General features: G+C 42.3%; 1 protein-coding gene across 2 annotated transcripts in view; it reads left to right on the top strand.

Moving 5' to 3' along the window:
• MMS22L (MMS22 like, DNA repair protein) overlaps nucleotides 1-16,557 on the top strand; it is a 105,062-nt gene that overhangs the window by 37,747 nt on the left and 50,758 nt on the right. For both annotated transcript variants that reach the window (XM_030198403.1, XM_030198405.1), the window contains exons 9-13: nucleotides 2,573-2,686; nucleotides 2,807-2,986; nucleotides 6,114-6,176; nucleotides 7,756-7,875; nucleotides 10,248-10,474. In XM_030198403.1, the coding sequence (XP_030054263.1) occupies nucleotides 2,573-2,686; nucleotides 2,807-2,986; nucleotides 6,114-6,176; nucleotides 7,756-7,875; nucleotides 10,248-10,474 (704 nt within the window). The remainder of the gene's footprint in view (nucleotides 1-2,572; nucleotides 2,687-2,806; nucleotides 2,987-6,113; nucleotides 6,177-7,755; nucleotides 7,876-10,247; nucleotides 10,475-16,557) is intronic.

The raw sequence follows: 16,557 nt of genomic DNA on the forward strand, positions 1-16,557 counted from the left end.
GTGACTGTTTCTCATACACAGGGGGGATAGGTATGCTGGAGAAAGAGCAACCTGGCTAATCCAGTTGACTCACTTAACTTGTTCTGGCTTGTAAATTTCCTTTATCATGGCTCCATAGGATTTCAGAAGGGTGTCTAGTTTATCCCTTGTCTCCATTCTTAGTATCATTCCAGAGAAGTGTGTCTGACCTCCTCTTAATATTTTCTCTTGGCAGAGATTAACACGCCACCTCCTACAGTTGCTCCTAAGTTCTAAAACCTAAATATTCCCTGCTGCAGTTTAATTATTTTATTACTTGTTCTTTCCCCTGTGGAGATGGAGTAAAACTAGACAACACTGAGGTCTGTGACTTTTTTTGCTAAAAAGATCCTATTCTAATTGTTTTTTTTGGAAGTTTAAGTCGCTGGGTCATAAGAGACTATTGTACACCCCACACTTGCCATACCAGAAGCAGTTGCATGGCATGGCTGTCAAATGTATAGTGTCACTCTGGGTTTCTTGCCAGCTATGGTTCAGACAGGATGGCGTTTTAATATTTTGGTTTGTGCTCCCTGGAAGTAAATCTTTTTTGTATCTCAGACTAGTTGGAGTGCACCACTCAGCAATAACGTAAGATTTTATGAGTAGTGTTGTTATTATTATTATTATTATTATTATTATTATTATTATTATTTATTGCATTTGTATCCCACATTTTCCCACCTATTTGCAGGCTCAATGTGGCTTACAGAGTTTTGTTATGACATAGTCAATCCAGGTTATCAGATACAATTGATAGTGTACAAGGTTTAAGTAAGGGAAGAGAGGAGGAGGATGTTAAGCAGGATAGTATAGAAGGTGGACTATAATACTGGCTGGGTTGGTGAGATAGTTTTGTAAGGCTATGGGTTATCTTTGTAGGCCTTGTTGAAGAGATATGTCTTCAAAGATTTGCGAAAGTTAGTTATTTCGTCAATAGTTTTCAGGGCTGTAGGTAGTGCATTCCACAACTGCGTGCTCATGTAAGAGAAGGTGGTGGTGTGTATCAGCTTGTATTTCAGTCCTTTACAGCTGGGGTAGTGCAGATTGCGAAATTTGTGGGCGTTTCTGGGAGGCAGGTCCACAAGGTTTAGCATGTAGATTGGGGTGTCTGCGTGAATGATTTTGTGTACAATCGTGCAGATCTTGAACGCAATGCGTTCCTTGAGTGGGAGCCAGTGAAGTTTCTCTCTTAGGGGTTTTGCACTTTTATATTTCGTTTTTCCAAATATGAGTCTGGCTGCGGTATTCTGGGCTGTTTGGAGTGCGTTACAGTAGTCCAGATGACTTATTACCATTGACTGTACTTTTGAGTTTCCACATGGAGTGGAACATCTTTTTCGTCGTATTCTTCACGTAGGCATCGAGTGTGAGGTTTCAATCAATGGTAACTCCAAGAATTTTCAGATTTTGTAAGATGGGTAGAGAACAGTATGGTGTGGTTATGGTAGAGGAGTAGTTTGTGTTGTGTTGTGAAGTGAGTACAAGACATTGTGTTTTTTCTGCGTTGTTTTAGCTGGAAGGCATCCGCCCAGGTGTGCATGATTTGGAGGCTTTGGTTGATCTCGTTGGTGATTTCGTTTAGATCATGTTTGAACGGGATGTAAATCGTGACATCATCTGCATATATGTAGGGGTTGAGGTTTTGTTTGGCTAGAAGTTTGGCTAGAGGTGTCATCATTAAGTTGGTGAGAGGGGGGATCCTTGGGGAACTCCACATTCAGGTATCCATGGGGGTGATATGTCCGCGTTCGTTGTTACTTGGTATGATCTTGTGGTCAGGAATCCTTTGAGCCACCTTGTCCCCATGGGTTCTGTCTCCATCCCCACTCTGTCCTCACTGGTTCCGTCCTTTCCACACCCCATTCCTGCAGTTTCTGTCCCCATCCCCACCCCACCCCATCCCCGTGGGAACACTTATGATTTTATATTAGATTGTAAGCTCTTTGAGCAGGGACTCTCTCTCTTTGTTAAATTGTACAGTGCTGCGTAACCCTAGTAGTGCTTGGTGGTTGTTTCTCTATTGAACTTCTGCAAGGCACTCGGTGGTATTCTTTCTTTGCCCAGCTTCTTTGTTCTTCACTGCACAGACATGATTCACAGCAACATTTTTCTCACACTGAGGTTCATGTCATAGCTCTTCATTTCTACTTACATTTTTATTTATTTATTGCATTTGTATCCCACATTTTCCCACCTTTTTGCGGGTTCAGTGTGGCTTACAATAAGAAATGTTCTCTTATCTGGACTGTATAAATGAACTATTTGAAAATACATAAACTGTACAGTCAAATGTTTTCATCTTGCCCATTGACAGAATCACACATTCAACCAGTCTGTGATTAAACTGTGTTAGCCGGAAAATGCTTAGACTAAAGTATTATTCTATGACTTGATTTATTCAAAGTGTGCTTGAGAACTGTTGGAACCCTAATTTCAGAAGAAAAGATTACAGTTGATGTTTCATTGTCAACTATAATGGCTAACCATTGTTAAAGAACCTTATGTTCACTAAAATCTTTAGCCTTTTGTGCAATCCTCTTATTTGTGCTAGGTTAGACCATCTGAAGCCCTGAGTAGCCCCCCCTTTTCCTGTACCTGCATCAAAGAATTATGGACTTTGCTTATCCAGCTGTTGGACCACAGACACAAAGGCTGTGACACAGAAGTAAGTGGAACAGCATGGGAGAAAAGGTGAAGAGGGTAAAAGGAATGTGTGCATGCCAGGGGATAGAGGGTTTCCCTATCGAGTAACATAATCCTGAAAGGCTTTTGTTTTCTTCCCTAGTCATTTTGGAGCTGGCTGAATAAAATACTAAATGGCCTTCTTCAAGGGACTGGCAGTATAGAAGGCATCAACGTCTGTGAGGTTGTCCAGTGTAAAGATACATTAGGTTTTTGTTGGTGGATCATTACTCACCTTGCATTGCTTTACCATTTTGATCGTAATGGAAATCTAGAAGAAAAGGTAGGTTTATTTTTATTTTGCTCTGTGATTATATTTTTAAATAAGTTAATTTTATTTCTTGGGATTTATTAACTGCATTCATGAAGAGATTTACCCAAGGCGGTATTCAATGGGTACAGTTTAACATGAAACTTACAATTTTGTTAACAGCATAACAATAGTAAGATACCCAAATATAAGCATAACTACAATCAGTGAGGTAAATTGAAACCTATTAATGGGACTATCATGATATAGCATCTTAAATATAGACATTTAACAGCACTGTAGAAAAATCATAGACCAGAAATACAGAAACAGAGAAACATGATGGCAGGTAAAGGCCAAATGGCCCATCCAGTCTGCCTATCCTCCGTAACCACTAACTCTTCCTTTTCCTAAGGGATCCCATGTGCTTGTCCCACACTTTCTTAAATTCTGTCACAGTCCTAATCTCCACGACCTCTACTGGAAGGCCATTCCACGCTTCCACCACCCTTTCAGTGAACGAATATTTTCTTAGATTCCTCCTAAGCCTGTTTCCTCTTAACTTCATTGTATGCCCCCTCTAAATGGGGCCTCACCAGAGACTTATACATGGGCACTATCACCTCTTTGTTCCTGTTGGTCGTCCCTCTCCTTATGCACCCAAGCATTCTTCAGGTTATGACCGTCACCTTTTCCACCTGTTTGGAAACTTTATGGTCGTCAGACCCCAAGTCCCACTCTTCCTTTGTACACAGGAGCATTTCACTGCTATATTGTACCGTTCCCTCAGATTCTTGTGACCCAAGTTCATGACTCTGCATTTTCCAGCATTAAATCTCAGTTGCCAAATATTAGACCATTCCTAAAGTTTCATTTGGTTCTTCTTCATGTCATCCACCCCTTCCAAGGTGTCCACCCTGTTGCAGAGTTTGGTATCATCCGCAAAGAGACAAATCTTACCAGACAGCCCTTCTGCAATATCACTCACAAAGATGTTAAAAAGAGCCCACCCTAGGACCGATTCCTGCGGCACTCCACTGATAACATCCCTGTTTTATTTGAAAACCATATTATTACACTGGATGCCCTCGATTGAACTGACTGTGGCAAGTTGGCGAACACTGATGATAAGTCAGATGAGAATAGAGCGTCAAGGAATCTATTCAACTGATAGCCCTAGGGGTTGCCAATTTCAAGTTGAACAGGAACCCTTTTGGTTGACACTGTCTTCAAAAGCATGTAGTTTTCTGTCTATCGTTTATTAGAATTTGATATACTGTTAAATATGTTCTGATGTTCAGGACCTAGGCAGTTATATTGTACTGATAGAATAATCCAATCACAGTCTACCTGATTCAATTCAGATCAGTCTAAACGAGAAGTTGACAGTGGAGAAATCTTCGAGTGCTGGGAGTAATGTTAGATTCATCTCTTTCTTTTGAAGCACAAATCAATTTATTTAGGAAAGTTGTTTTTGAAGGTAAGACAGCTGCGAGTTATTCGATCCTGTTTTTTGGAAAACCATTTTAGGCTGCTGGTTCAGAGTTTCATTGTAGCACAACTGGATTATAGTAATGTGCTATGGGCATTTCAGTAAAGTTGAGGAAGCACAGCTGCTTCAGATTACAGCTGCTCATATGATCTTTGGTAAGAGTAAATATGATCATACACCCCCCGCCCCTTATTCAGGGAGCTACATTGACTCCCATTGCATACACGGATACTTTTTAAATCCTGTTGTATTGTTTTCAAAATCTGGCATGGATTGACTTCAGAACAAGTTATATCATTGTTATCCTATTCATCGAGGTTATTTCTTAATCGTTCGGTGCATTATATGGACTTAGCTGGCCCCACATTTAAAGGAGTAAGATTCAAAAGACTTCTGTAGAGCTCTTTTTCATATCAGGTTGTTCAAGTGTGGAATAAGTTAAATATAAAACAACATTCTTCTTATTTATCATTCCGGAAGGATTTGAAAACTACTTTTTAAGGAATATAATCTTTTGGGTGCTTAATTGTGTATGTACTGATTTTAATCTGTTTTTTAAAAATAAATGTATGTAAGCAATTTAGACCTTAATTGTAAGCCGCTTTGGACCTTATTGGGAAGAAGCAGGTTAAAAGTGTTATTTTACATTAGATTCCACGTTAGGAGTTATCACCCAAGAAAAAAGATCTAGGTGTCATCACGGACAGTGCGTTGAAATCTATTCAGTGGAACAGCGGCCAAAAAAGCAAACAGAACGTCAGTAGAAAGGAATAGAAAATAAGACAAATAATATTATAAAGCTTCTGTACTGCTCCATGGTGCAAACTCAATTTGAGTATTGTTTAATGAAGGACAACCAAGCTGATTAAGGATTAAGAGGTTAGGACTGTTTAACTTGGAGAAGAGACTGCTTGGGTGGGGGGAGGGTGGAAATGTGATAGAGGTCTTCAAAGTCCTGAGCGGAATAGAATGGATAAACATGAATCAATTGTTTACACTTTAGAAAAGTACAGAGACTAGGGGACGCTCCATGATGTCACATGATAATATTTTTAAAACAAATGGAGAAAATATTTTTTTCACTCAATGACTAATTAAGCTCTGGAACTCATTGCTAGAGGATGTGGTAACAACAGTTAGTGTATCAGGTTTAAAAAAAGGTTTGGATAAGTTTCTAGAGGAAAATTCCATAAATTGCTATTGAGGGTAGACATGGGGAAAGCCACTGCTTATTCCTGGGATCAGTAGTGTGGAATTTTGCTACTTTTTTGGATTCTGCTAGGTATTTGTGACCTGGATTGTCCTCTGTTAGAAACAGAATACTGGGCTAGTTGGACTTTAGTCTGACCCAGTATGGGAGTTCTTAAGTTCTTATGACTGTGCTTCATGTACTTGTATAACTTCACTAACCTTAAATTAAAAGTGAGAAAAGTGTTGCATTCATATTCCTGTTTAGCATAAGGCATATTAAATATCAGATGCTAAAATCAAAATATAAGCAAGTTTCAGTTATTTTCAAGTATTTTCCCTCATCATTCTGTGGCAACTGGAAAACATTTGAGAACAGACGTTGAAGTAATAGTTACCTAGAAATGTTTTTATGATGAAATTCTTCCTCTCTAATAGTAGACAAAGATGATGATTCTAATGAGATTTATAATTTTACAGAAACAAATGGGAGCAAACTGGAGTTTTGTGGAGAAGTTGCTTAAAAAATGCACACACACACAGGTACTGTATATGCTATTTTACGGATAATTGAAGATAAATCTAGTAACCTTTATAGTGCAGATTTTTTAAGTAAGGTAATTACTAAAATTTTCATTTTCTGTTTTAAATACAGTTCAAAACGCATTTAAGGGTATGTTTACTAAGGTGCGTTAGCATTTCTAATGCACCCTTAAATTTAAGGCATATTAAACACTAACGCACCTATACATTTCTGGCGTTTAACACATGTAAACCATTTATGCTCATTACAAACGCTAATGCGCCCATAGTGCATCTTAGTAAACGTAGGTGTAAATTAGGAATTGTTTCACTGATCTACACAATGTACTAAATATTCAAAGCGTAATTAAGAATAAGAAATCAAAAAGGGTTGATTGCATAAGTCTTCACACCTATTGTAATAACAAATCCAAATTAGCTCCATTTCAAACTTTGCCTTAAGTGAAAGTAGAGGAGTAGCCTAATGGTTAGTGGAGTGGCCTGTGAACCAGTGGAACCAGGTTCAATTCCCACTGCAGCTCCTTGTGACTGTGGGCAAGTCACTTAACCCTTCATTGCCCCAGGTACAAAATACGTACCTTTATGTAAATATGTAAACCACTTTGATTGTAATCACAGAAAGATGGTATATCAAGTCCCATCCCCTTTCCCCATAACAGAGCCCACTTGTGTCCAGTCACGCTAGTGAGCTGATTTTCAGTACTCCTAAATGATTAATAAAGGGCCAAAACTGCTGAACATGGAGTTGCTTAAAGAACTCTGGAATAAAGTTATTCAGTAGTACAGATCGGGGAAAGTCTATAAGAAATTTCATTCAATCACTGTCAGGTCCATTACTGTAAAGTAGAAACAGTTTGGCACTACCAAGACACTGCCTCAGTCAGGCCATCCCTCAGGTCAGTTGCCATGAATGAAGAAAATTGCGCTGAAGAAGGTCGCTGTGATGTTTCTCTAGCTCAGCCTAAGGAAAATATTGATTGTTGACTCCTCAAACGTGGCCTGTAGTGGATTTAATATACTGCTTTTCTCTGGTATAACCAGAGCGGTTTACATATGTTATATGCAGGTACTTTCCCTAATGGGCTCTCAAATCTAAAGTTTTTGTACCTGAGGCAGTGGAGGGTTGTGATTTTTGCCCAGGGTCACAAGGAGTTGCAGTGGGAATTTAATCCAGTTCCCCAGGTTCTCAGTCTGCTACACTAACCATTAGACTTATCTTCCACTGCTGATATGTACACTGATTTTTATATACTTCTTAACTTTATTTGCCTATATTTGCTAGCAAGGCTATCTAATGAGTAGAATTCTGTCATGTTTATGATATTTAATAGAGCTTCACTGAAGGATATGAAAATTTGTGTCACTTTGATTGAGGCACATAATTGTGATATAAAAAGAAATTCTTCAAAGAGCTTTGCTGTTCTGATTCTTGCTTATTGTTCATACGAGTAAGTAGACAAACGTGTTTATTTAAATAAATTCGAAACAGTCCAGCAGTGTAAAAGCTAGAATTTGTTTTCCGACAAGCACTTTCTGATGTTTCTACAAAAAGTAATCTTCTGATTTTTCTCTTTGTAAGGATGGCATATTAGAAGATCAATTACGAATGCATCTTCAGTGCTGCTTGATCCAGTGTGGTATTTGGGACACAAATCTTTCAGTTGTTACCATCCTATGGGAATATTACAGCAAGTGTCTGGTTAGTAGAATACATTATATTTATGAGATCAGTGCTTTTACCAGTAACCAATTTATATTTCAGACTGGTATGACTGTCACTCTTGATTACTTTTTGCTGCCAGTAGTAAATAAACTGATGCTGCTATGGCTGGCCTAATATCTGAGAGGTAGTGTACTATGCCCTGCTGTGCCAAAGACTCAAATTAGGTTTCTAGGCCTGGCTTTTTGCTTCTTGGACAGGGAGTGGTGTGAAGACAATCACTTGCCTCCTGCTAGAGAGAGCAAGCCACAGAGGTTTCTGTTGACCGATTCGTAAGGACCTTTCTTTTCAGTTTTTATTTTACTGGGAATTTATCAATATTTATTACAAGGAGAATAAAAATGGAAGAAAATCAATGGGAAAAAAGTGAGTCATTTTTCCAAATAAAAAGTCATTGTCTTCCCACTCCTCCCCATGTTCCCTTTCTCCTACCCACCCATAGAGCAGCATTCCCCTCCCTCTCCTCCACTCACTGCTCAGTAGCATCCCTCATCCCCTGACTAGCTTGTCTCACTCTTTCTCCCCCTCTGCTGAAAATATCCCTCCTCCATAACTTTGCCATCCATCCTTATTTTACTGGTTTTGGCACCAGTCTTCCATACAGCAGCAGAGTGTCCCCCTCATTCATTCAGCAGGATGTTTGCATGTATGTGTTCTGCGGGACTACTGCCTCTCTATGGGTATCAGGGAACCTGCTGGGAAGTGCTTCCATAAGCCAGGGAGGAGGGAAAGGAGGCATAGCAACGCTGCATTGATGTCATTAGCTGGTTTCCTTTTTGACTTCCAGCTTTGGGAGGAATCTTGAATTGCTATAGCACATTCTAGAGCTGCTCTTTAAACAAGCTAAAATCAGAGTGAAACTCAGTTTAAATTGATAAGGAAGGGCTGTACTGATTTCACAACTCTGATGTAAGCCATGCTCTATAATCACTCATGGGCCGATGGTCAAAGGTAAACGCGGGTGCTGGAGGCCACTAGGACCAGGCTAGCACCCACATTTACCAGTGCTGGATGATCGGAGGGGTCTGGCGCGAGCACATCGGGGAATACTGCAGAGCTCATTTAAATTGTATTTAAATGAGCTCTGTGGTATTCTGCCCTTATGATCAGAGCATTGCGCACTGATCATGCGGACGGAATAGCATCTTAATCCTACGGCAGCTCGGTGCTGGTGTTAGGGTTAAGGTTCTCTTCCTCCCCCCCTGTCCATGCCAGGCAGCCTGGGTTGTAACCGTTAGTCCTAGGGGTCCAGTGGATCCCCACCCCCAGTGGGACCCTTAAAAGCCCCCCCCCCCAATGCTAGCCCTGGTGGACTAGTGATGGGGTCCTCCCTCTCTCCTGATCCCAACCCCCTTTCCTCATACCTCAGAATAAAGGAGGGAGGGACTAGTGCTCCCTCCCTCCTCTGAGCGCCACCTCAAAATGGCAGCAGTGCCTGCCCGGTGCATCCTGGGATGTACTGGGCAGGGCTGAACTTCTGTATAAGGGATTTTCTCCCATATATGTAAGCTAAGCCCTACCCAGTGCATCCCTGGATGCACTGGATGTGGCAAGGTGCCGCCATTTTGAGGCACCCAGAGGAGGTAGGGGGAATGCTAGTCCCTCCCTCCCTCTATTCTGAGATATGAAGGGGGAGGGGGTTGGGTTCAGGGAGGAAAGGGAGACTCCCTGCTAGACAACCAGGGCTAGTGGGAGGGTGCTGTTGAGTGTCTCACTGGACCGCCAAGGTATTTTTAAGTATTTTGGAAGGGGGTCGCTTTGGGTTTGTGGGGGGCGAGGGACCTGGAGAGGTTATACGATGGGGGTGAGGGGTCTGGTGGTCCATTAGACCTCCAGGCCCCTCTTTGGGGGACTGAGGTTTGACAGGTCTGGGCTTTTTTTTTTTTTTTGACAGCCCAGACCTGTCAAATAAATGTGAGAAGGTTCGGGCACAAACCTCTCATGCTTCCCCCTGAAGATCAATGCTAACATGCGCCTAAATTTGCATATTATTACCATTGATCATTGGTGAGTTAATTCCCCACTCTGTTCTAGCGGTATTTTTACAATGCTGTTTCGGAACAGTGTGTGGAATTGACCATCAGGACCTCAGTTTTCAGGTAGCTCTAGCCCTGTTTCTTCTGTTCAGTTCTTCACAGGGGCTGTCATATATAATATATAAATGCCAGAATTGAATTTTAGCATACACTTTCTTTGCATGTGCAATCCCAAATGCTAGGAGATAGATTCTCTGTCATATTTTAAATGGACATAGTATGTGGTTGCCTTAATATCGCCTTCCAGGCTGGTCCAGTCTTTCAGATTGCAAATGTTTGCTTTCTCTCAATTTTTTTTTTCTTTATTTCTTTCAGAACAGTTCTTTCAATATTCCCTGGCTGGGGTTGAAAGGGCTGGTGAATGTCAGTAAAACCCCCTTCTCCATGTTGGAGGTTGTAAAGAAGCTCTGTTCAGATTCACAGACCACTGATCTATATGAATCAGAAAGCAGTTATCACATCTTCCTGCGTATTTTTGCGCATCTAATGATGAAAGGCAAGGAGAGCAGTGGAACGCATCCCTGGAAACAGATTAAAGGAAGGTGCGTGCTGTCTTGGTAATTCACTTCCTCATCAGCATATCAATACTCTCTATGCGTTTTAAGATTTCACTGCTCTTTGGCCACACTGGGCTTTTATTGGGCTGTTCGGTCACTATATTAAATTAAGCACTGGCACTGATGCTTAAATTCATATAATCATTGCTGCTGTCTATTTGATGGGCAGTGCTGAATGTTCATATTAGCAGTGACCTCACTGTCTGTTTAATGGGGCTAAATTAAATGGATGGCTGATCTGTGTAGTAGCTGAATATTGAGTTCTGACATGGCCTTTGCTCCTCCCCTAAATTTACCTCTAATTAAGTTTTTTTTAATTTCCTTAGCATCCCTCCGGACCGTCCTAGAATATGACTGAGGGGTTGTGCACGCCTTCCAGCAGGTGGAGACTGAGAAAACTGTAACTCTAGAGAGAGAGTCAATAAGAGCCCTTGCCAGCCAGAGAAAGATTAGTATTCTCAGTCTCCAGCAGGTGGAAGGTGGTGAGCTCTTCAGTCTCCTCCTTTATTCTTTTCTCTCCTTCTTTGTTTGTTGAGGTGACAGTTTTATTTCTGATTATTTCTTAGTTTTAATTCTTGGGTTGGTCTGTGCAGCTGAAAAAAAAAAAAAAAGCAAAGCCTGTTACTAGAGGCTGAGGCCCATGGGGGTCTCATCTAACCTCAGGGGGTGTCACACTCGGGTGGCGGGGTCCCTCCTGATGCCCTGTTCTTAAAAAAGAAAAAATAGAACAGTTTCTTTTCCGGTGTCTCAGGCTCTTCAGGGGAAGAGCTGCTGAGGAAGAGAGATTCAGCCACAATAAAAAAAAGAGTCGCAGAGATTTTCTTTGCCAGTTAGTGTTGTGAACGAGAAGGACAGCTCCCGTTTTCCCACAGTGGCTAACCTTCCTAATTTTCTCTACAGCTTATTTAAGCGGCGCTTTAAAAAAAAAAAAAAAACACAGGTGCCATGGCAAAGAAACTCTGCCGCTGCTCGATCTGTCAGCAGCAGGGTCTCGGTGCGAGCAGATGCTGCAAGTTTTGTACAACATTGGAGGGGTCGTTGGAGCAGGTAGCTGAGACGCCCAAATCACCTGCGCCAGTACTGGGGGGGGGGGGGGGGGCGGTTCAAGTGCTATTTTGGTGGGAACCGCCGCCATTTTGCCTTCTCCTGTTTCTCCTCTGCCGGTCTTGCCAATGCCTCAGGTTCCTCAGAGTTCTGCGGGTGTGTCGGCATCTTCAGAGGGGAGGTTTCCCCCTGAATTTGTGCTACAGATGTATCAGGCATTTTTACTCCATAAATCCAGTTCTTTGGAGGGTTCTGGTAAAAGGCCTCCAGAAAGTCTGTTGATGGCAGCAAAGCAGCTCAGGCAGTCCTGGGATTTGGAGGCGGACCTGTCTTCTGAGCCAGATCATGAGATGCTGTCCCTTGAGGAGCCAGATTTTGTTCCTGATGGACAAGCTCCTGAGGATTTGGCCCTGGTGGATACGGGGGCGGAGGGTCTTCATCCGGGAGAGGATCCTTCCATTGTAAGAATATTTCACAAAGAAGATTTTCAGGAGCTCATTTCCTTGGTTTCCGCTACTTTACGTTTTGAGGAGCAGGAAATTTTTGATATATTGCCATTCTAGTAAAATAAACTAACTGTAATAGATTACAAGTGGTCCAGTTCCAAAAAGCTTTTGACTGGCTCCAGATGAGTAAAATGTGTATCCCTTAGTTGACGGATGGTGGAGATGCCACGTATCTGACAGATCTAACCCTTCAATCAACCTCTTTAGGGCTTTTCTATGATTCTTATTATAATCCTCCCATCCTTTTGAATTATCCCACACCCCATCTGGTGTCACATTGAAATCTCCTCCCAATATACCCTGACCCTTTACAAAATTCTGCAATGGGGTCAAAAGAGTGTGAAAAAATGTCCCCGTTTTATTAGGAGCATAAATATTAATAAGTGTCACAGGGAGTCCCCCAAGCAGACCACACAGTGCAATACACCTCATTGGATCCTTATACACTTCCTGCACATCTAGAGAACAGGAAGACTTACACCCAATAGCCAACCCACCTTTCTTCCCCCCCCCCCCCCCCTTGAAGTATGTATCCCGCATTCCTTAAATGCTCTGTGGGCCATCAAATGGTTATCCCTGTCCCACAAATGTGTCTCTTGCAAAAAAAATCCCACTGTAGAAGTTTTAACCTGGAAAACACAATACTCCATTCACATTCCAAGTAACCATCCTGGATGACCTACCGGTAGGCGGGAGGTTAAATTTTTTCCATCTACGATAGCCTCTTGTAACCTTCAACTGGTGGGTTCTTCAAATAGTCTGTCTGGGTTACACCCTACATTGGCGGCAGCCTCCATTAAATTGCCCACCAAGAACATCATCAATCAGCTCTCAGCACAAGCAGATACTTGCAGAGGAACTCCTTGCCCATCTACAAGCCGACACAGTTGAGCCTGTGCCACCAGGGGAAGAAGGGAAAGGATTCTATTCCAAGTACTTCCTTGTGCCCAAGAAAATGGAGGGGATATCGTCCCATCCTAGACCTAAGGGCCCTGAACAAATTACCGGTCAAAGAAAAGTTCAGGATTCTTTCCCTGGGCACCCTCCTACCCATGAGTCAGGCAAACTATCTATGCTTTCTGGACTTAAAGGATGCCTTTACCAACATCTTGATACTTCCCAGTCACAGGAAGCATCTTGGATTTTGAATAGGGAAACAACAGTATCAGTATTGTGTACTGTCTTTTGGCCTCACATCAGCTGTCAGAGTGTTCACCAAATGCCTAGTGGTTGTAGCAGCATACTTAGGTAGACTGGGAGTGTGTGCGTCGCTCTCTGGATGATTGGCTGGTCAAGAACACATCTCAGAAAGGGGTAATAGTTAATGCGCCTCACTATTCGGGTGTTAGAGCTACTAGGGTTCGTCATGAACTACCCCAAGTCCCACCTTTTCCCGGTCCAGCAATTGGAATTCATCTAAGTCCTGCTCAATACATCATAGACTTAGGCTTTTCTCCCACAAACAAGAGCGAGACCTTATCGACTCTGGCCTTGCAAGTCCGAAGCAGCAGGCAGGTCACAACTCGGCAAATGTTGAGATTGATGGCCTCAGTGCATATCACACTTATGACATATCTCCATTTGAGAGAGGCCCAGTGGACCTTAGCTTCTCAGTGGCCTTAGGCAGCAAGGAACTTAACAGATGTCATCCAAATTCCTCCAGAGCTGACTCATTCCCTGCTCTTATGGACAATTCGGACAAATTTGACTGTGGGACTCCCATTCCAAATTCTACCTCCTCAGAAGGCATCCAACCTGGGTTAGGGAGCTCATGTAGATGGGCTTCACACCCAGGACATTTGGTCAGCTCAGAAAACAGATCTTCACATCAACCTCCTTGAGCTGAGGGCCATTTGGAACTCTGTAAAGGTTTTTAAAGATCTGCTACCAAACAGACAACTAGGTTGCAATGTTCTACTTAGAAGCAGGGGGTATGGGATACTACCCTTTGTGTCGGGAAGCAGTGGAGATGTGGCAGCGGGCCCTCCTGCATGGGATAGAACTTCGAGCCACATGTTTCCCAGGAAAAGACAACTGCCTGGTGGACAGACTAAGCAGAATTCTGCAACCGCACGAGTGATTTCTTAATATGGGCGTAGACTGCAAGATCTACCAAGAGTGGGGCACCCCCTTGGTGAATCTTTTTGCAACTCATTTCATCAAGGTTCCTCAGTTCTGCTCCAGACTTGGATCACACGGCAGATTAGCATCAAATGCCTTTCTCCTATACTGGGGGGGTGGGGGGGAGGACTGCTGTAAGCATATCCTCTAGTTCCTCTCAAAGAGAAGACTTTGCGGAAATTCCAGCAGGATCGCAGAACTCTGATTCTAATTGGGCCTTATTGGCGGAGGCAGACTAATTCCCACTACTTCTGGAGTTTTCCTCTGAAGATCCGTAGAGTTTGGAGTGATTCTGACTCTCATCACACAAAATGAGGGGTCTCTTCTGCATCCCAGCCTTTAATCCCTGGCCCTCACAGCTTGAATGATGAGGGAGTAGAATTTGAGTCCTTGGGTCTGTCAGAGGGCATCTCCCGCATCTTGCTGGCTTCCAGGAAAGATTCCACTAAGACGTGTTACTCTTTTAAGTGGAGGAGGTTTTGTTTGTTTATTTAAGTATTTATATACTGCCTAGACTTGAGCGGTTTACAGTTTTCCTTTTCAGGTACTGGTACTGTCTCTAGAGGGCTCACAATCCAGTGTTATATTATACCTGGGGCATTGGAGGGTTAAGTGACTTGCCCAGGGTCACATGGAGCTGCAGAGGGAATTGAACCTGGTTCCCCAGGATCTCAACCCACTGCTGACAGTCGAACAGTCTTACTGTCAAAACGTTTTGGCCAAACTCTGCTCTCTTTACAAATAGTCCAAACAAACATATAATATAGCAGAGGTTTTTAGACGAGTCAGCTTGGTGAATTGACTATGCGGGGTGGAGTCTTATATGACTAACATGGCTGTTTTTATTTCACCCTCCGGTGAATCTTTGCTCGTGTATGTGTTTTAATCATAGACTCGTCCCCCACCTACCTATATCTTTTTTTTCTTTTTTTAATTAGTTTTTAAACATATATCTAATTGCAACTTCTTAGTTCCTTTCATAATAGTTTACTAAGCACACAGCACTTATCTGTACTTATTGGTGAGCTGATGCACCACACCAATAAGTACAGATAAGTGCTGTGTGCTTAGTAAATTATTATGAAAGGAACTAAGAAGTTGCAATATATGTTTAAAAACTAATTAAAAAAAGAAAAAGATATAGGTAGGTGGGGGACGAGTCTATGATTAAAACACATACACGAGCAAAGATTCACCAGAGAGTGAAAAAAACCAGCCGTGTTAGTCATATAAGACTCCACCCCGCGTAGTCAATTCACCAAGCTGACTCATCTAAAAACCTCTGCTATTATATGTTTGTTTGGACAGTTAAACAGTAGCAGGAATCAAACCCAGTTCCCCAGGTCTGCAACCTGATGCACTAGGATAGTGCAAGAGTGAGGCCTTAGATCCTCCCTCATCTAGCCTACACAGAAACTGCTTGAATACCTTCTACACCTTTCTGAGTCTGGTTTGAAAACAAACTCTGAAAAGGTTCACATCAGTTCAATTAGTGTTTATCACCGTGTAGGAGGTAAGCCCATCTCTGTACAGCCTCTAGTTTTTTGCTTCATATGAGGTGTGTTAACAAAACCCCCTATCAAACCCCCAACCTTGTCATGGGATCTCAATGTTGTCCTCACCCAGCTGATAAAAGCTGCTTTTGAGCCACTTTATTCCTGTCACTTGAAATATTTGACCTAGAAAGTTGTGTTTCTGGTGGCAATCACTTCAGCTCGCAGGGTCAGTGAGCTTCAGGCCCTAGTAGCTGATCCACCTTTCACTAAGTTTCACCACAATAGAGTAGTCCTGTGCATGCATCCCAAGTTCCTTCCTAAAGTGGTATTGGAGTTCTGTCATCGTTTTTCCCTAAACCACATTTGATAGTGTACGGCATACCTTGGACTGTAAGTGAGCCTTAGTGTTCTATGTGGAGCAGACTAAAGATGGTCCTCCCAGCTTCTTGTTACTTTAGAACCAAACAGGATGGGGTTGTCATCAGCAAACACACAATTTCCAGTTGGCTAACAGATTGCATATCTTTTACTTATATCCAAGCTGGGCTGACTCTAGAGGATCATGTCAAGGCTCATAGTATCAGCCGTGGCTGTGTCGGTAGCCCACTTGAGATCAACCTCCAGATCTGCAAAGCTGCAACGTGGTCATCTGTCCACACATTTACATCCCATTACTGCCTTCAGCAGGATACCTAACATGACAGCAAGTTTGGTCAGACAATTCTGCAGAATTTGTGTGGTGTCTAGAATCCAACTGCACCCCACTAGGCCCAGTTCTTTTCTGTTCCAGGCTGCATCTCCACATCCAGTATTTATATAATTTCAGGTTGATGGAATTTCAGGTCTCGACATATCAAGACCCTATTGTCCTATTATTGTTGTTTTCAATAAGCCTGATAGC

This window comes from Microcaecilia unicolor, chromosome 3, assembly GCF_901765095.1.
Source record: "Microcaecilia unicolor chromosome 3, aMicUni1.1, whole genome shotgun sequence".
Taxonomy (NCBI): Eukaryota; Metazoa; Chordata; class Amphibia; order Gymnophiona; family Siphonopidae; genus Microcaecilia; species Microcaecilia unicolor.